This window comes from Acipenser ruthenus, chromosome 27 (genome assembly GCF_902713425.1).
Source record: "Acipenser ruthenus chromosome 27, fAciRut3.2 maternal haplotype, whole genome shotgun sequence".
Lineage (NCBI taxonomy): Eukaryota > Metazoa > Chordata > Actinopteri > Acipenseriformes > Acipenseridae > Acipenser > Acipenser ruthenus.
The window spans coordinates 21,183,068-21,203,989 of record NC_081215.1 but is presented as its reverse complement, the minus strand read 5'-3'; the positions used below and the strand labels follow the sequence as shown (position 1 = coordinate 21,203,989).

The window sequence follows — 20,922 nt, the reverse complement described above, 5'->3', positions numbered from 1 at the left end:
ACTCACGCAATCCAATCTCTTCGCCTCATTACTACTAGACGCCAATTTACGTAATCCACTTACCGTATAAGCATGCCTACGTTTACCACAATAATTTTCCCCGTAACCTCCTTTTCAGAATATCAACTCCTGCACTGCGGCTGTGCTAGGCCCCAACCAATCTTCAAACAGGGTCTGGTCTTCAGCGGCGCCTGATCTTCTCCAATTGGACTGTCGCTTTTTCAGGTAGTCCTCCGATAGGCTAGAAAAGGAAAATCAACGTACTACGTAGGACGCCAGGAGTCTGTCTGCTGCAGATAATAATGTTTGCGTTCGCGAGTGACGTAGACCACTAGCAAGTAGTCTCTTCTTCGGTAAAGCTGTGAGGTGCTTCATGTTTTGTTTTCTGGTTTCGGTCAGAACGTCTTAAGTTTACCTTTTTATTACTTTTCTCTTTTTTTTCCCCCTTGTTTGGACCCCAAACAATCCTGAAAAACTGAAGTGGTCTCAGTAAAGGTGAGAATAATTTTTTCCATTATAGATGTTGTCTTTAATCTAAAATGGCTGCTAGCTTCTTTCTTTCCCTTTATATGCTGTAGAAAATGGCGTCGTTGAGGGGAAGAACATGATTTTCTTTAATCCGAACACATTCTACCTGTATTTCCAATCCAAACTAATGTAAATGGCTATATCCTGTGTGTATATAGTCTAACACTTAGTAAAAATAATATTCACTTTCTATATAATAAACCCAGATTCGTTTTCATTTACCTGTCCTGGATGTTATAGAACAGCCTAAATAAAACCACGGATACACGTTTCACCGTAGATTTCTATAGTGGTCCCCTTATTTTTGTGTAAAACTTGTATTGTACAATAATACACTTCAAGGTTGTCGTGATTGCGAAATGAACAGTGCTTTACCAGTACTGCTGGTAATCAAGTAGAAACCTGCCCATTTACTCATCCAACTAGGCTATATTTTATTTGTTACTGGCTATGTATGTGTTGCATAACTAATTAACGCATATGCTTAATATTAAGTGGTTGTATATCCTATTAAACTTCTAACACAATCGGGTATCTTTAACCTGTCTTGATCTTGGTACACAAGATTGTCGGTGTTCTTAACGACAATGTACCGGAAAACAAGTGATGAGTCTGTCAGAAAGAAATAAAATAAAATTTAATTCATTTTTCGTTTCTTTTCTACTATTTTTTATTATTATTAATTTTAAATCTTGTCATCGTTAAAATTGGTTTGGATTCGTTTTTGACTAAATTAAGATTTGTTTTCATCAACAAAAAAAAATTAAACGTTACTTAAACGTTACCAATTGTAACGCTGGAATATACACGTGTTTGGCACTGCAAATTAACAGTTAGGCCTAGGAACGATTACAAAGGAAATGTGTGATCTACAGCCCAGGCCTTTGTCTGCTTGTAAGAGCTCTGCTGGAAAACATCGTCTGCATATATTAATGTAGAGTATGTTGGCTGTCGTTAGCTCAATTGTTCAACAAACACTATCAGTAATATATTAACACTGATATAGCCAGTGTGTGGCTTTACTTTGCAGAAAGTTTTAAAATGGTTAATAACTTTATATTTAAATATAACTAGTAGCTTTTTAATATGGGGCTTTGAAATGATGCTTGCTATGCAGTTTACAGCCCTGATTCTTTGTATGATAATTACATTGCAAAACTCCTTGATATCATTACTATCAAATTACATCCCTTTTTGCAGGACCCCTTTTTTCTAATGTAATTTATTAAAATGAAGTAAAGTTGTATATCTTAAATTCCATCTCAAAACGTAATATAATCTACAGTCAGACCTATCCTTTCTTTAAAAATTCATATGCATATGTTTTAACTTCAGATTGTTGGGATCTGGGCCTGGGCCTGATCCAGCTATTTAAACAACTTCTAGGACAGAATTCTGAAGTATGAAGGTTTTGTGAAGTCTGGTGGAATGTGGTCAAGATTATAAAGTTCAGGGAAATACTAATTACATAAATGAGTTTCCTGTCCGAGTCAGTGCACTGTTTATTGTATATGTCAGGTTTAATTGGTGGATTATTGTATGTTAATGTGTGTGCATGCTCTTTGTTTTCCAGTTCGTTTTCCCCACCCCACCCTTTGAAAATTATTCTTTTGAAGATTCTTCGTTGTCAAGCCGCCAAAGTGGAGAGTGTGATTGCAGAAGGGGGTGCTTCTCGTTTCAGGTTTGTGAAGTAGCCGGCCAACTACTCAAGTTTCAACCTTAATTTTAGACTGAACTGAGTCTTCCTTACTTTGCTGTTAAGTCATCGAAAAGAAGTAGATATGGTCAATGCTGCTAAGTTTGACTTTGGTTTAAAACCATAAATTAGTATTGCACTTGGAAGAAAACGAAGTCAGCTGATATAGATTTGTTTTTTTTATTTACTATTTGTAGATTTATTTACAGATTGCTTTTCCTAGTTTAGCCAACCTGCATGGTCTTAAATCTTCCCTGATCAGGTTGTCGCCTACCTCCTGGTGGTGATTTTCCTTTAATTCAAGGGAATTTTGAGGCCTTGGTTGTGCTATATTTCCATTTACTTGAATCTTTTTTTTTTTTTGCTTCCGTCGCAGAAGTTAAGTGACGCTAATGCCAACCGTTTTTGTTGCCGGTTATTGGCGTTTTCTTTTATAGAATTTTTGCACGACTGTCACACAATCACACGACCAGCTGTTAACCTCACACTCTTGGACGTCAGGCCTGGGATTCTCGATCTGGACAGTAGCACTACCGCCCTGCAGGGCCTGATGTACACTAATTTAGAATTAAAATTGTCAGATGCGGTCAGACCCCTAATTGACTGCAATCGGAGGTACATTAAAATCTCTCTTCTTGATCTGACTCCTAAAGTTAATTTCCTGTCTTTTTAAATTGACCAATGTAAAGTGCATTGGCAGCACTGAATTTCCCAGACCCAGTTACACTAATGTTTAAATAGTAACAGTAAAAAACATACTATACCGTGGAGTCATTTTTAGGACCTGTTCAGGCGGTTATGAATGTTTTAGTTGTTGGCACAGTACATTGTTTGCAGATTTGGAACTTGAAAGTATTTATTATATGGTAGCGTCACACTTTTAAACAGTGCTGTTTCTTTATAACTCTGCAGCTGTGAGCCGTAGATAATTTTTAAAGCTATCGAACCATGATACTAAAATTACATCTCCACATTTTCTCAAATTGGCCGGCAAGCTGTCTACTTGTTGCTTGGAAGTCCCTTCTTTTGCTATACTCCTGTATAAAAGATGCATTGAGATCCTCCTGCCCCCCCCCCCATCCACATTCACATAGCCCTTCCCCCCCCCCCCCCCCCCCCCCATAATATTCCTTGGGGCGTAATTTGATATAATACCGTTCCAAGGTCACTTGTACGCAGTCTCGGATACCAGCTGGTGTTCTGTTATTTGTAGACGTGGTTTATGAAGGGCTTAAAATTATAGCTGCCAGTATTAAGTTCTTAAAGTAGATATTTTTCCACTCATGATAATGTAGAGTAATTGGCTCTTGGTTTTTTTGTTATTTTTCTTCAAGAATAATTGGTAGTTTTATTTTGGTCTCGTGGGTTGAAATTTGCAAAGAATTTGGGTATTTCTCAATAAGTTCACACACTGCCCCTAAATGTTATATTTGCATTTGTAGGAGTACAACAGTTGAATTTAGCGAAATTAAGATTTATTTTATCTTGCAGTGCTTCTTCAGGCGGTGGAGGAGGTAGGGGTGCACCTCAGCACTATCCCAAGACTGTCGGCAACAGGTATGTTCTTTTTTTCTTTTTTAATGAACTGGTTGACACTGCTTTTATATGCTTAGTTAGGTGGGTGTCTAACATTTATTTAAATTGAGTGCAAGATGGGCTTTTAATTGGCTTATTCCAGTTGTTTGACATGGTGACTATTTTCAAATGGTTGTACATTTTTGGAAGGGGGTTTATGGTTGAAGGCATTTGAAGTAATTTCCTGTTCACAAATTCAAAGTATCTGCTAAGGCATAGTATAGTGGGCTATCTAAACCTGCAGTAAAAACTGGAATGGCTCAGACAGTTTTCATTCCCTGTATTTAACTGCATGTTTTTAATAAGTGCTGCAAATTCTGAATTTCTTTTTTAAAGCGAGTACCTGGGGAAAGCCCCAGGGCCTAGCGTTCAGAGATGGACTCCTTCACGAAGCACTAGACGAGATGTCAACTCCACCAACGATAAAGAACGACACGATGCAATCTTTAGGAAAGTCAGAGGGTAAGTATCATTATGTGCTTTATTTTACGATCGTCACTTATCTGCTAAGTTTTAAACTCCTTAGTTTAACACTTACAAATAAAATGATGCAGTGGACCTAGTGTAATGCTTTAATTGGCTCTTGAGCGTAGCTAGGTAAATGTTTTAATGAATAACATTGTGATATTGCATATATATATAATATATATATAATATATATATTTCTAAAAATAATCTTAACAGCTGAACTAGCTTTGTCTGTATGAATAACATTCTAATGCTGGTCTCTCTTTTTATTGTAGCATATTAAACAAGCTCACCCCAGAAAAGTTTGACAAGCTATGCCTTGAGCTCCTGAATGTGGGCGTAGATACTAAACTCGTCCTAAAAGCCATCATCTTGCTGGTAAGTTGAATTTAGAGCTAACTTTACTGCGTAGCGTAAAATGATTAAATAGACATTATCTTTTGAAAACTCAGGTTCACCACTATCCAATAATAGAATGGAAGTTATAGCAAAGGTAATGCGTAAGAAATGCAAATCTATTGAGGGTTGCAGACTGGACGTTCTGTATTTTATGGGGGTGTTCTTTGGAAGTCACATACTGGAATACTGTCTTGATTATCTCCTCTGCCATAGATTGTAGACAAAGCCCTCGAAGAGCCCAAGTATAGCTCGCTATATGCTCAGCTATGTCTGCGCTTGGCAGAAGATGCACCAAACTTTGATGGCCCGTCACCAGAGGTCCCGCCAGCTCAAAAGCAAAGCACGGTATGCATCTATCTACAAAAAGCGTAGAACTGCAGAATTGAAACTGCTGTGCTCTGTACATTTCCATGTGAAATATTAACTCCAAGTCTTTCATTTCTACAGACATTCAGGAGACTTTTAATTTCTAAGCTTCAAGATGAATTCGAAAATCGTACCAGAAATGTTGAAAGTAAGCATTGATGTCTAGTTTTATACTGCATTACACCCTTCTGGTCCTTGTATCACATTTTTAAATGTATGTGGAGAACGAGAGAGGTTGGAATATATATATATATATATATATATATATATATATATATATATATATATATATATATATATATATTGCAAACATACTTTTAATGTAACTTGCTGTGCTAACCTCTCTTCCCCCACCCCCTGCAGTCTATGACAAACATGACAACCCTCTCACAGCTGATGAAGAGGAGCAGCGTGCAATTGCCAAGATCAAGATGCTGGGCAACATCAAATTCATTGGAGAACTTGGCAAACTTGATCTTATCCATGAATCTATCCTTCATAAGTGCATCAAAACAGTAAGTTTGTGTGACTGCAGATTTCTGTCTTGGGTGAAGTTCAAAGGCATTTTCAATAGCATTTCTTATTGTAGTATAGATTCAAAATCTGTTAATTTTCAATAGATACAATATTTTCTGCACACCAAATGTTTGGTAGTTGGTACCTGATTTCTTTGTGTGAAATGCATTGTAACCACTTTTTTTTCTGGTAGCTTTTGGAAAAGAAGAAGAGAGTACAACTTAAGGATATGGGAGAGGATTTGGAGTGCCTCTGTCAGATAATGAGAACAGTGGGACCTAGATTAGACCATGAAAAAGCCAAGGTATGCAATAACTTAAGTGCTGAGTTTAGTATCTACGCCCACATTCAGGAGCACAGGACATAGCTTGTCAAACTTTTCTGGGCTTTATTTGTAATATAGCATTGTGAATGTAAGTCTAATAACATTTTAGTAAACCTTACAATTGGCACTTGTGTTCACTGGTGCAATTTAAACCACATGTTTTTACAATGAATGCAAAAACCTGATTTGCTGCAGCAGTAAAAAAAAAAAGATAATTCTATGAACTACTGCATTTTTCTGAAATAACTATTATAGTGCATTGTTGAACTTTTGGGAATTTCTCCTGAAAGAATGTTTGCCCTGGATCTTATTTTTTTCTTTTGTGTTCTAGTCTTTAATGGATCAGTACTTTGCCCGTATGAAATCCTTAATGACACACAAGGAATTACCAGCAAGGATTCGTTTCCTGCTGCAGGTAAGTTTGATGCATAATTGAAACCACTTTTTATTCCTAAGCTATTGAACTAGTATTTAACTTATTTCTTTATTGCAGGATACTTTGGAGTTGCGAGAAAACAATTGGGTTCCTCGCAAAGCTTTTATTGATAACGGACCAAAGACGATTATCCAGATTCGTCAGGAGGCAGTAAAAGTGAGTTCTGTGTGTGTGTGGCTTTTTTTTTTTTTTTTTTTTTTAAAAGTGTTTTGTACTGTATAATGGACTTGAAGTATATTGAGTATCTGAACTAAGTTTTAAACTTAAACCTTCCTTTCTTTTCCCCCCACAGGATTTGGGTGTTTTTATTCCTGCAAATATGTCACAAGGAATGAGGACTGACTTCTTTCTGGAGGGACCGTTTATGGCACCCAGGATGAAACTTGACAGAGAAACTCTTGGAGGACTTGCTGATATGTTTGGGCAGATGCCGGGTGTGTGAATTGACTATTGTAACTTTGTATACGTTTCATCTGCTTTGCAAATTAACAACTAAACTACCAGTTAAGATTTTGAAGGTCTTTTGACCTAGACTACATTTGTTCAATGAATTACAATTTTTAATCTGCCTTTAAACTTGAATCCCCTTTGTTTGCAGGCAGTGGGATTGGCACTGGTCCAGGAGTTATTCAGGATAGGTTTTCACCCACAATGGGGCGTCATCGTTCAAACCAACTTTTTAATGGCCATGGTGGACACATTGTGCCTGCTCCTCAGTCCCAGTTTGAAATGGGGGGGAAATCTTTTATGAAATCAAACCAGGTACGTTATTTATGCTGGCTTCCATGAAAATGGCATTAAGTGATTATAGGTTCTTGTATGATGGTTGGTTTCAGGTATGTAGTGATCTTCATAAATTTCATTCCCCAAAACTAGTAGAAATATACATTACAAGCAGGAGGGGAGGGGGGGAAATCTGTAACTGTAGTTGGCAAACACATTTATCTAGAATTCAGATTTATTTGTAGGCATATATTAAAAAAAAAACTAAATATAAATAAATCAAACACATAGTTTAAAGATCCCATCTGTTTCAGGGGCAGAACCAGCATTATCATGCCCAGAACCAGGGACATCCATCCCAGCAGCAAGCTCAGTCCAAGGACATGCAGCCTCGGTTCATAAAAAAAGGACAACTTAATGCAGATGAGGTAAGAACAGAGAGATCAGAGTACTTGCAGAGATGCCCAGTGATTATAAAAAGACGTGTTATTGTGAGGGGGAAAAAATACTAGAACCAGTTTCTTTTCAATCTAGCCTTTTATTCACCCCTTTCCTAGTCCCACTTCTCTTCCTTTACCCCCACCCTAACTTCACTTCTTTCAACTGGAAGACCTAGTATCCGCTGAACGTGATTATGAGCTATAAGGGCATTACTATTTTACAATAAATCTTTTAAATGTGGACTGGCTTAATTCTATTGTGCTTCTCTCCTTAGATCAGTCTAAGACCTGCCCAGTCATTCCTAATTAATAAAAATCAAGTGCCAAAGTTGCAGCCACAGATACCAACTATGATTCCTCCAAGCGCACAACCTCCTCGCACACAGACACCACCACTGGGACAGGTAATACAGGCTTCCCAATTCTCTTCCAAAGATTGTATGCACAACCTATTTAAAACCAGTAGTAAACCAGGTTTAAATGAGTTTGCTGGGTATTTCTTTTGTCTTTTGCTCGGTAGTTCTGGGAGTCTTAATGTTAATGGAGGGGGTATCCAATAATATTGAATATTCAAGTCCTAAAATGTCCTACATGTACTGGGATTACTTGCAAAGTATACATTATTTCTATATTTTTATTTTTTTTTATATAAAATGTAGCCACCTCAGCTTGGTCTCAAAACTAATCCACCTCCAATCCAGGAGAAGCCTGCAAAGAATAGCAAGAAACCTACTCCTGCAAAAGAAGAACTACTTAAAATGACTGTAAGCATACTGCTTTGGTTATGTATTTAACCTATCATTGTACTTGGGTTTGTGCCTGAACTTGAGTCTCTTGTTTTGTTTTCAGGAGACTATTGTAACAGAGTACCTGAACAGTAAAATTATAAATGATGCCGTTAATGGTGTGAGGGAGATGAAAGCTCCAAAACACTTTCTGCCTGAGATGTTGAGCAAGATTATTATTTGTTCACTTGACCGATCTGACGATGACAAAGAACATGCCAGCACTCTGATCCATTCCCTCAGACATGAGGGACTGATCAGTGGAGATAACTTCATGCAGGTAAATAAGCACACTTTCCCTTGCCTTGTTTTGTATAGGAAGTTGTTGTGTGTTTTGCAATGGTTTCAAAATGGCAAGTTCTGAGTGACTGATCTGATATACCAGAAGCACACAATACATTTAATACAGCAGTGGACACAGTAACCCTTTTAGTTCAGTTTTTGTCTAAAATGTTTTTTGATCGGGTTAGGCATAATGGATCGATACTTGGCAGATGCTTGAAAATTAAGCTATTTTTGTTAAGATGCTAATGTGTGTTTTTGTTTTAATAGGCCTTCCTAAATGTTCTGGACCAGTGTCCCAAATTAGAGGTCGACATCCCTCTTGTGAAGTCCTACTTGGCCCAGTTTGCAGCCCGTGCTATTATTGCTGAGCTTGTGAATATAGCTGAGTTGGCACAGCCTCTGGAGACTGGCACCCATTTTCCCCTCTTCCTGCTCTGTCTTCAGCAAACTGCCAAGTTGAGGGATCGGGAGTGGCTCACTGACCTATTCCAGCAAAGCAAGGTTAACATGCAGAAGATGCTGCCAGGTTTGTTTTGAACATTTTATTTAAATAGTGACTGAATATAGCTTAAAAGAACTGCAAAGTATTCCGAAAACTAGGTATTTACATTTCTGCATACCATTTATAAATTCCTACTATGCATAGTCATTGATAGTTTAACAACATTTTATTATTTTTTTCCCTCTCCAGAGATTGACCAGAATAAGGATCGTATGTTGGAAATTTTAGACGGAAAAGGACTTGGTTTTCTGTTCCCGCTTCTGAAACTGGAGAAGGAGCTATTGAAGCAAATCAAGGCAGACCCATCACCTCAGGCCATCTATAAGTGGATCAAAGATAACATTTCACCCAAACTCCACACTGATAAGGGTTTTGTCAATATACTGATGACCAGGTGAAGAGAGATTAATTCTAAAAATACTACTTGACTGATTTATTTTCAAAAATTTGCATTAAAATTAAACTCAAAGTTGCTTTCAGTGGTAGGGATGTGATTGGGGTGCATACAGCACAGATATTCATCCAAAATTAGTTTGCATGCTACTTTTTATTTCAAGAGGGTTGCCTTGAGGGTCAGTAATGTTAGTATTAGGTTTCAGAAGTACTGTAACTGCCTGGAGTGTTCGGGATGTATTTTGATACTTGTTTAACTAGCTAGCAATTGAAGAATGTATTCCTTGGACTTATTTAAATTCATATTTAAACTTCTTGTTGCAGCTTTTTGCAGTACATTTCCCATGAGATGTGCCTAACAGAGGGAGATGAGCAATTAGACACTCCTTCAAAAGAGCAATTAGACCAGGAGAAACAGCTGCTCCTCGTCTTTAAGCCAGTCATGCAGAAGTTTCTGCATGATCATGTAGATCTGCAGGTCAGTGCACTGTATGCACTACAAGTTCACTGCAGCAACAGCAGTTTTCCAAAAGGTAACATTCTCTGGCTTTCATTTATATCTATATCAATTATAGACATGCATTTTGTTAATTGAGTGGGTGTGGGTTTAATTATAGTTTGGACAAAAGTTTCTTCACAAAGTTTTGTTTATTTACCTTAGGCATGTTGCTACGCTATTTTGTCCACTTCTATGACATGGAGATAATTGAAGAAGAAGCCTTCCTTGCTTGGAAAGAAGATATTTCTCAAGAGTTTCCTGGAAAGGGCAAAGCATTATTCCAGGTAGTTATGATTTTGTTTGTGGCAGTTTTTTTGGTTTATAAATTGTGGTCCTGGAGGGCCGTTTTACTCCAGATTTAACAGGTAAAATGATAGTTGGCTATTTCAGGGTCTGGATGGAAGTTTAGTTGGTTCAATTAAACAATCTAAAACTAGGTTGGAACAAAGATCAGGGGTGTAAGGGCCAACTTTTGATGCCCCTGGTTTATATCATCAGAGCTGTTTTCTTATCTTTTACCAATGTAGTCTGTAGCCCAGAAATTAATCGGATTTGTTTTTTCTTGCAGGTGAACCAGTGGCTAACCTGGCTGGAAACTGCAGAGGAAGAAGAATCTGATGATGATGCTGAGTGACGAACCAGCCAAAGCCTTAATCAGTACAGATTTACTATTGCTATGACTTAACTGTTTGTTTTTGTTTTTCAACGTAACCACTGCGAAAATTCATTCCTCTGTAAAGTTGTTTGCAGTATTAAGAAGCATGGCAGTAGACTGGTTTCTGCCCCAAGGTGTTTTTTTTTTTTTAGTGTAATCTCTTAAACATAGTGTACCATCTAAGGTTTTAGAAAACCTTCAATGTGTAGAAGACTTTATAATGTATTAGCAGCATGCAATAACTACATCTTATGTTCTATGTAGTGGCAGTAGATTGCAAGGACCTATTTTGCTGCCATATTCTACATTGGCTTTTTGAGTTAATAACTAATTAGCAACACTGTAGACATGCACTTTGCATGGTGTAATACTTGAGTCGTTGCAATATTCTGACTTTATCCCTTGATTGTAACAAAGAATCCTAAACTGTAATCATTGGTTTGCTGCCGTAACATTTTAATTGGTTATTGCCTGTATTTCTACCTCCTTATGTGCTGGGTTTGAATATCCTAAAGTCCTAAAAACAAAAAAGCCTGGGCACGTGCACAAGTCTTTAATGAAAACCTGGTTTACTTGCACAAAAATATGATCAGAATGTGAGATTAAGGGTATTTTACTGAAGTGCTTGTTGTGGATGTATGGAAACCTTTATTAGTGAGAAATTCAACTTTTGCATTGGACCCCTTTTATGTTCTAGTATTGAAATTAAGCCTCCTTAATTTATCAAGTCTTGTTCACATGCCCTGCTATTTTTTTATATACCTGTATCTATCAAACATTGTGATACTTGAATTTTTTTTTAGTATTATTTTTCCTAGTGCATGTTCAGGGACTATTGAAATAAATCTCTGCCCATAAATTCAGATGGACAGCTTATAATCGATGACCTAGAAAGATGTGTATCTAATAAAGTGAATTTTAAACTTGTCTTAACTCAATTGGTGAAATAAAGTTAACTGTCAAGACTAACTGATTGGGTATTGGTTTGTTCTCTTTTATAAGCGGTTTGTCTGAATTAATTTTAGACATCTTAGGGGTGTAGCTGGACATCATTCTACCAGTAAACGTAAGTCTGTCCTGCATATTCTATTTTTTTTTTTTTTTTTTTTTTGGAAATTTAGATCATGAAATATGTTTGGGAAGATATGTTATCCCTGCATATAACAATTTAGTTTTAATGTGCTCTTTAATATACCTAAGTCTATACATTGACCTCCAAATGTTATCCTTTTAAAGTGTTATGGTAGGTTACAGAAGTTTGTGAAGAGAAAATTGTGTACCATTATTGCTTCACCTGCAGTATATAGTTAAACATTGTTAATTGTATTGCTGAAATGACAAATTATATTCTAAGCCAGTTTTGTTCATTTTTACAGTATAATGCTTATTGGTACAATAAGGTTAACAGAACGAAGTACTGGTGAGGTTTGGAAGAGGCTTTTGGGGGGACTGTTATTTCAATCTTAGCCATATGCTGTTACTTTCGTTATACAAAACAGTTGCCTTTGTATGTGTAACTGGCTGCTGTGGAATTATAATAAAATGCAAGAAATAAGTTCACCATCTGTCAAAACTGGGTGCTGTGTGATTGGGGCATGATTAAAATAGGAGGAGCTGGGTCATTCTATCTTTTGACGTGGTAGTTTTGAATTTGTAGAATCCCAAATGAAACTGACAGTTTTAGTTGGATTATGTGCAAATGCCTGCTGGTATGAAAAGATACATTAACTTTGTATATTGTCGTTATAGAAATACAGGTGCAAATAAGAGCATATTTTAGTATGCATTCAAGGCAGGAAAATCTTAACGAGACAATGACAAAGTTAATACTGTATCGTGCTTTTCTTTTAGCATCAGTGAAACACAGAAATTGGAATAGTATCTTTACAAGTAAGTAACAATAATCTGTGGCTGTGCTTTGACTTGCAATTGTAATTCCCGAAATGCACTTCTGAATCTACCTCTCTCATGCTGCTATATACCTGAAAAATCAAGATCAGCATTTTTGTTTTGGTTTTTTTGTCATCTTTATTGCTGTTGGGTAATGTAGTAAAACAATGACATTTTTACATTTGACATTTTACATTTTTCACCCTCATGCCAAGTGACACAGGTGTAATATTCGTAGTAGTTCAAGATGCAGCCTTAGTAACATGATCCATGTATTATTCCTCATCAGTCGGAAGCCAGAAATATTCCACCACTTTTCTGCTTTTTTGAGGAGATACCATTTCAGGACTTTCTATGGGTGAAAGTTCACTAAAATGTACTTGAGATGAGTTTCTTCGAGTACTTGAACTTGGAGCAGCAACTCTGTACATTAGTCTGAGTAGGGAGGGAAAAGTTGTTAGAACATGTACAAGTCTGCTCGTCTGCAAAATAAGATTATAATGTTTTAAGAGGACATAAATATGGCATTAACATCCGTTACTTAAAAAAAAAAAAAAAAAACTTCCTTGGGGCCATAACTAGTCATGTCAAACAGGTTTTTCTCGGCATATGGAAAAACATTAGGGGAAAAAAAAAATCTATATATAGATAGATGCCTTTTTCTATTTAGCTGTATGTAGTTTAATGCTTCGGAACTTTAAAAATACATGTTAATATTAAAATTGTAGTTGAATAAATGTGCAGACGGCACAACACATTTTCATGAAATGCTGCAGTGCAAATAAATTCAACCACAGTCAACTAAAAGGCTTTGGAATACTTCAATAGATTCCGGTTCATGTTGCAAGGAATGTAGTAATTGGTAGATTTCCATTACCACTGGCAGGCTTAAAATAAAGACATCATGTTAAAACAATGGGAAGAGTTCCTGGCCATGTCACGTATCCATGGTGATGTTTTTTGTTATCCTTTTGGCCTCTTTCTCATAACAGAAAAAAAAAGTTATTTTTAAGAAGCTTTTATAGAATTAAAATGGGCTATTCTGCAGAATTTTTTTTTTTTTTTTTATAATCATAAATGTGTGCTTTTTTCTACTTGTGTCTACAATAAAAACAAATCCTAATGTGAGACAGGTCAGAGAGCATTCTAGACACTAACAGTTCAAACAACAGCAAGACAAAGCACAGTACACAGGATGAAAATAAGGTACAATTTGTTCTTTGAAAACTTTGTCATTCCCTATCGAGACACTTTCCAACATCGCTACTTTATGTGGCCACTTTGTGAAAAAGATAGCACAATATTATGCAAATGAGCTGAACCACAGGACACCAAGTTAATTATCTGCAATATACAAGGCCCTGATCAGTTAAATGTGAACAAGCAAGGATTTCCATGAATTAGAAGGGGGAGATAGGTGCCCATTGTGCACATTTATATTCCCAACTGCAACAAGTACATTCAAATCTGTTGTGTAATGCAAGGAAATTAATGGATTAATGGGAGGTCATAAAAACGACTGCTGACAGATGATGGTGGTAATATTTGAAAGACATCAATCAATAAACACAAACTCAGGAGCGAGCAGTTTGTATTGACTGGACCAATGTGCAGGGACTGGTGTGAGATAGAGGGTGTTCCACATCCAATTAAAGTGATCATACCCTGTGGTTTACATTTACCACCTCCATTTCAAAATACATTTATTCCATTTACCTTTCTGGCTCTTCAGTTTGTGTGCCAGGTGTGGACAGATACACTGGCTCTCCTTCCTGAATAAGAGGATAGGGTGGTAAATTAAACTTCTAAATACATGTGTCTTTAAGACAGAAGATTTGTTCAATACAAAATTAACATCAGTTTTATACAGAAATGACTTAAGTAATTTCCCCTGGAAAGCCAATTTCTTACCGCTAATTTTAACTGTTAATTGCTTATTTTTAGGTAACATTTGGCTATAAAATACAGGTTAAAATAATAACCTTTTTTTGTTTTCCGTGTAACCATGGCAAACGCCCAAGATGTATTGTTTGCCGTTAGCACTTACACTGTCATGAGATCATAGCAAACATCTGGCTGTTGTTAATGTCCTCTAGGTACACAAACTGTCCCAGCACACCATGGTAACTATAAATAGGACTCTTAACAATGGAAAAAGCCAGTTACATTGAAAAAAAAACTAACCACAAAAACTGAACAATCCTACAGAGTTGTTATTGCCAAGCTTTTTAGTGTAACTGGTTAACTTCAAAAACTGTTTATAATAATTGTTCTCTGGCTTTGCTTACATCTGTTGCAGACCCAGTGATAGTGTCATTCCAACACGCCAAGAGAAAACCGATGAAAGGACCCGTGTGATCATGAAGTTTTACTTTAAAAAGACTACTGACTTTTTAACCAGTTAGAACCATTGCTAAGATGTATAAACAGAATGACAGAAATAATAAAAAGCTTTATTTTATATCCTTGCCAGTTGAGGTGCAATCGGCACCCTAATTACGTTTTGCATTATCGTGTAGCCATTTATCAACGATAATCGATGCATTGATGTTTTATTTTTCAAAATAAAAATGAGTTCTTTTTTTTTGCAGAAGATCTAATAACTAAAAAAACCGTTGTACATAACAGTTAAACAAAAAAGCACGACTTACATTCAAATTAGAACACTTCAACTACAAGGTTTTACGTTTAACAATTGAAGAATATGCGTGCATCCGCATCAGATTGTTATTATTATTGTACATTGTAATAATAATAAAAATAATATATTTTAACAGAAGTAATTTCTGAACTATGGTTGTTCAATACTGTTTACATTTTATGTCCAAAAGCAAAGCCATTTGAATTAATCTCACAAACCCTGACTAATGTAACTATCGTACTAAATTCAGTTTATTTTTATATATTGCCATATAATCCAAACACAACATGCTTTGAAACAAAAGGTAATTCGTAGATTTAATAGATAAAAACGTGTTGCCTTAATTTTTAAATAAAAAATTAAAAAAACGCGTATACTTGGCCTAGTTGTGATTTGCCTTAACCAACGCGTAATGTAGGTTTGACGTGTGTATCCTAGCAACGCGCTAATCTACCGTACTAGCACTAGAAGCAGCGCGTTCACACTCAAGGTTTTAATGCAAACCGCCAACAGGAGACTTAAAACTGGGTACTAATTCGATGCATCGATTCACCAAAATGTAATCGAACCTAGGTAAAATTTAAGGACAGATGAATGAGATGATCAATAATCGATGCATTGATTAATTGTTGCACCCCTACTTACCAGGAAGCTTCTAGGTGTCCCATCTTCATTTTTCAGAATTCGAACTCTCTGGTCATTTTCAGTGACACATAAGAAATAGCTCTTGATATTAGCTTGGCACTAAGAGGAAACAGTAATATAGAGGGCATGTTATTGCCAATAGCTTATCAGAAAACTCTGTTAATCAAAGTGTTATCATTTACTTAAAAAGAAAGATCCAGCATATACATTTCCTGGCCACAGACGAGCTGTTCCGTTTACTTACTGCTTTATTTTGTCTTTTGGACTTCTCGTCCTCCTGAGACCTGAGGATGTCTGCCAGGGCATCGTGTTTATGTCTCCACGTGTCGCTCTCTTTAGCCTTCTCCTGTCTCTCATGTTCAGCCATCCTCTTCTCCCGCTCCACCTCACACTGTGCCTTCATGGACTTCTCTGAGAGTTCTTCAGCTGCCAGAGCCCTGCGCCTGGAGCTCACCTCCCTGAGGAACACCATACCATTGGGGGATGAGTTTGTTTGTTTTTCTGTATCATTATTGTAAATAAGTTATTTGGATGTACATAAATTGAATGTCCTGACTGCTGATCAAATGTTCTGCCATATATATTATATGCTTTTCATAATGTATTTTAAAATGTTATACTATAAAGAAGATAGCTGTTTTTTCCCCCTCTAAATTACCTTACTCAAAGACTGGTGCTGACTAACAGCAATTCAAATATGTGCTTGGCTGCCGAATTGCCTGTTTCTGAGGCCTGATGTGTCCCATTGTGACTGTGAAAGTATCATTTCTTAGGATGTGTTAACTAATTATAGGCATTTAGGAAAAATAAGATGTACCTAGAAAGCAAGCACGTGTCAGCAAGTCAACAAGGTAAACTGTTTAAAAGCCATAAAAAAAACCCGCCTGACTGAGCTTCACATTCTTTACTTTAGTCCGAAGAACACCAGAAGAGAAATAATTACTGTAAACAAATCAGCAGGCAATACATTAGCAAGTGACAACAAAAAATGCCATACTTCTCTTTAAGCTTTGTGGACTCTTCAGTTAATTCTTTCAGTTTGTGCCTGAGTTTGTTTCCTTCCCGTTCCAAGTCTCGATTTTCTTCCAGTAGTACTTGCTTTTCCACGGTGCTCCTGTCTAACTTGATCTTACTTTCAAAGTAATTCTTTTCCGCGTGGGCTAAGACCTGCTGCACATCGGTTAACTAAAAACAGCAACAGAAAAATACTTTAGAATTACATTAGAACAAAATGGGGTGTACTCATGTTTCGAGAATCGTCTGTGCACTTACAGCATGGCACTTTAACATATGAAGACTTCCCAGAGTATTTACTGTACATGAAGGGAAATAGATGTATGTTTTTGTTTTGTAGCTAATACTGTAGTTAAATCCATTGCTTTCAGATTTAACTTTCTTGTATTAAGGGATGGTTGTGGCTGCTACCCTGGGTTGCTTTGGAAACAAAGCTATAATTTTCCACTGGGTAAATTGCCCGTGTCATAAATGGTTTGGAGTGGACAATTTGCCTGCATTTTACCCGCAGTGGAAATTACAGTATAGGCCCAAACATCTTATGACGTAGGACCCCTGTTGAATAAATGAACCTCCTTGTACTGTATGCGGTGGTGTGCTTTTAACAAGCTCAGCATTCCCACCCTTTGCCAGCTGGTTTTACCCTGCTCTTCAGCTGCTGGATTTCCTCCTTTAGCTTGCCATTGTCAGCCACTAGCAGGCCCTTCTCCTCCCTGGACTGCTGTGCCTGTGTTTCAGCCTGAGCCCGCCTCCTCTCTGCTTCACATCTGGATGAATCAGCATCCTCTGCCTCTCTGCAGCACAAGGTCGCCCTCTGCTGGGACATGTGGACTTTTTGCTTCAACTGGGAAAACCAAAAAATACTTCTGAACTTGGACAACTAAGGAAAATATTATTGCAACCCAGAGAACTAATATAAATAATGTTGATTTGAATTTGATCAGATAATCAGGATGTTAACATGTAGTGTGACAGCAGGATAAATTGGCTAACCTGGAAAAAAAAATCATATAATATATTAAAAAAAAAAAAAAAACACATGTGCTGTGTGGGAATGACTCCTGTCTTGACTGCAGGCAGGTCACATGTTGTTAAGGGAAACCGGAGCAGTGTAGCCGAGGGCTGCAGATGTCAGTTTCAGTCACCCAGGCACATGGGGCGGCCATCTGATTGAAGAGGACAGGCAGACTGGCAGAAGCTTCAGCTCACAAATCCAGCCATGCACAGCTCAAATGAGTGAATAACCACATTATTTCAAAATGTATGCATAACTGGAGGTTGGCTCCAAATGACATACCTCTTTTTGTGGGAGTCAAATAGGTTTACTCAGCTGATTCATCAAACAGCTCTAGGTGTTTGTTGAATTTTCATTGTCATTTTACAGCTACCAATCGCTTTCTCTGCATATAAAAGAACTGAGAGTCTCGGATTTGTTTTGTATTACATCCAACTCATTTGAATGTCATAGAACACTGAATAATCAAGAGTCCTAGACCTGTATTTGTAGATGTAAATGTATCATCTGTAAAAAAAATTTAAAAAAATGGATTTGCCTCCAACTCATGTTCACTCTTCATGCGGTCATAAAAATACAGGAGGAGCTACTCTTAACATGATCAGTCATGCGGTTTAAAAGTGACAGAAGAAAGGCTGGTATTTATGAAATTATAATGCTGCTGAAACTCCCCGTCTATAAATAAATCAAGGGCTGGTATAATTTATGATTTTCATACGCTAACAACAGTCACTCAGCGCAATTCTATGTGTTGACCTACAAGTACAGCCAAATGGAATGTTGGCCAAGTTTGCCCAGTTATGAATCTTTGCCTGTTGTGATACTGGGCACTGCCCCTTTGTATTGAGGCTTCAGTACCAAGGTTACTCCCACGGAGTAATAACAAATCCATTGTGGTTTATTTCAACTCAGTCAACACTTCAGGGTGTTTATGCATTTTTATAATCAAACTTCAAACAATGATTCCTCTCTGTACTAAAAAAAGGAGACCGACTTAAAAAAAAAAAAAAAAACTTGAAATGAAGTTGGCTACTGTGTATATGCTTGGCGAAACATTAGAAATGCTTAAAACAACACCTAACCAGTGACCCTTTTTAACCTCTTTGCCACCGCTCTTACATCACGTCTTACCTCTTTCACCTGAGCTAGGAGGTCCTGGTTTAAATGCCTCAGGTTCCTCATGGTTAGCTCACTCTCAGTTCTCATCATGACCCTCTCCATATGAATCTCATTGGACAAGTATTTGTTTTGCAGCTTGAAGTCTTCACATTCCTAAAACAAATTGCATGGAGTATGTTATTTGTTAGGATGCTGCAATGCACTTTTAAAATAGCACCAATCCCTTTGCACAGTGGATGTCAGTGAGCTAGTGGCCCTTGGAGAATAAAGGCCCTACCCTACAGTACATTAGTTTCATTTCACACTGCCAGCTGGTTAGTGATCATAGCTCCATTCTCCTGACTCCTAAAATGACTATCTTTCAAATCAAATGTTTAACTATAAATCTACCGTCAAGAAAGATTACAGGAATGCATAACCTTTTTAAATTAAACAGGCTTTAAACACAGTCAGAATAGTGTCACCCAGATTAAAAAAAAAAAAGAAAAAAAAGATTTGTAGCCACCAAATCTTGTGCACTTACCTTCCGTTTTCTTACCAGCTCCCCCTGTAACTGGCTGATCTTTATAAAAGAGGCCCCTGGGCTCAGGGCACTGACTGGGCGGACCATGTGAATGGGTTTGCCACAGCGGGAGATTGTGCCACTCTCCAAAGGCGAGAAAGCCCGTAGCTCTCTTGCTTTCTCATCATGTCCTTTTTCCCCGGTTAAGAGTCTGGTCGTCTGTCCATTTGTGTTATGGCTGCTTAGTGAGAAGGACTTGTATAACATCCTGCTATCCTGCACCGGAGATTTAGCAGAAGAGCAGATAATCTGTAGATCCCCATGTGAAGTAGCCTTTAATGACATGCTAGAAGCTTGAAGAAAACTTCTTTAATGTTTTTTGATCATACAAAGTTCAGAGCAGGGTTGTTCAGTTCTTTGGAGACGCACTGAGCATCACTGAACAATAGGAATGCGTTTGGCAATATAATGAATCATTTATGGGTTACCTGACACTGCATCACAAGAATGGAAACCTGATCAGGGATCTTGTCATCAAGATCCTAGTTTCCTTAATTATGCAGTGTTTGCCTTCTTCAAACTGGGAAAGTTATTCCATCACTAATAGTAATCTGCACAGCATTGATCTACAACAGAAGAAAGTATCACTGTGTACTCTCCACATTTCAACCTTGTCACTACATTTAATTCATAAGCATGTTCTAGCAGAAGCAGGTCCAACCCACAAATCTAATTTTATAAACGGTCCAGTTGGAATAAATGTTCAAATTAGTATTCATTGCATTTAAATCACATCTCTTAAATGTAATCGAAACTTTTATTTGTGCCCCTATTGGCTGATGTAATTTTATTTATTGTGTATTTATTATTATTGATTGTGTGAAAGCATAAAAGTGTTTTTCACAGGTCAGCTCTATTCCTGGGAAGTTTGATTCTTTATGCAAAATGCAAGACATTTTTGTATACTGAAACGTATTTGTTTTGTGAAAGACCAAGCCAAGTTTAACCAAGAAAGATATCTTGTGATACAAGCTCAGGAGAATAAGTGTTTTTTTTGCCAGTATCATGCATTTTTCAAGTTTAACAGTTTAAGTAGGGTATGATATACAAAACAGATGAGCAGCGTGACATTTCCATTGCATGCATGAAAGATATTGCCTAGATAAGCCTTATAAAGGAAGCTACCATCAAGTCACAGCAGTTTAGCACAGCTTAAATGCAGGCCTTCAGCTACAGTATGATTATCTACAACAAGCAGTGGAAGGGTTGAAGAGCATAGACAGCTGCGCTCTACCAGGTAAACTAAAACTCTGGTGCTTTCAGTTTGGTCTACTGCCGAGGTTGCTGTGGCCACTGACTGTGTACGAGGTTTCTTTGACAACAGTAGAGAAGCTGGAAGCTTTAATCAGTTCATACATCAGGAAATGGTTGGGAGTTCCACGCTGCCTCAGCAGAGTGGGACTTTATGGTAAAGGAATACTGCAGCTACCAGTCTCTGCTCTAAC

The 20,922-nt window shown here is 37.3% G+C and overlaps 2 protein-coding genes and 1 non-coding gene across 4 annotated transcripts; 2 read left to right on the top strand and 1 right to left on the bottom strand.

Moving 5' to 3' along the window:
• Positions 1 to 275: 275 nt before the first annotated feature.
• LOC117432283 (eukaryotic translation initiation factor 4 gamma 2-like) lies at positions 276 to 12,151 on the top strand. Of its 2 annotated transcripts, XM_034053965.3 has the most exons (23): positions 277 to 495; positions 2,102 to 2,209; positions 2,662 to 2,839; positions 3,716 to 3,781; positions 4,136 to 4,261; positions 4,543 to 4,645; positions 4,880 to 5,011; positions 5,114 to 5,180; positions 5,396 to 5,547; positions 5,742 to 5,852; positions 6,205 to 6,288; positions 6,367 to 6,465; positions 6,602 to 6,743; positions 6,908 to 7,071; positions 7,347 to 7,460; positions 7,748 to 7,876; positions 8,132 to 8,236; positions 8,322 to 8,537; positions 8,810 to 9,068; positions 9,234 to 9,438; positions 9,762 to 9,970; positions 10,099 to 10,220; positions 10,505 to 12,151. In XM_034053965.3, the coding sequence occupies exons 3-23, from the start codon at positions 2,775 to 2,777 to the stop codon at positions 10,568 to 10,570; spliced, it is 2,736 nt and encodes a 911-aa protein (XP_033909856.2). In that variant the 5' UTR covers positions 277 to 495; positions 2,102 to 2,209; positions 2,662 to 2,774; the 3' UTR covers positions 10,571 to 12,151. The 2 variants fall into 2 exon arrangements, with proteins under 2 accessions (XP_033909857.2, XP_033909856.2); XM_034053966.3 differs by lacking the exon at positions 7,347 to 7,460 and having other exon boundaries at positions 276 to 495.
• Positions 7,493 to 7,683, top strand: LOC117432481 (small nucleolar RNA SNORD97). The gene has a single exon (XR_004548796.2). It is a non-coding gene; the product is annotated as a small nucleolar RNA SNORD97 (small nucleolar RNA).
• Positions 12,152 to 12,636: 485 nt separating the features above from the next.
• LOC117432284 (myosin heavy chain, skeletal muscle, adult) lies at positions 12,637 to 20,657 on the bottom strand. Its single transcript, XM_034053967.3, has 8 exons — positions 19,439 to 20,657; positions 18,928 to 19,068; positions 17,425 to 17,625; positions 16,765 to 16,952; positions 16,012 to 16,225; positions 15,768 to 15,866; positions 14,198 to 14,253; positions 12,637 to 12,916 (listed from the first exon to the last, which is right to left on the bottom strand). Exons 1-8 carry the CDS (start codon positions 19,760 to 19,762, stop codon positions 12,757 to 12,759), a joined length of 1,383 nt encoding a protein of 460 aa, XP_033909858.3. The 5' UTR covers positions 19,763 to 20,657; the 3' UTR covers positions 12,637 to 12,756.
• Between the last annotated feature and the right edge of the window lie 265 nt (positions 20,658 to 20,922).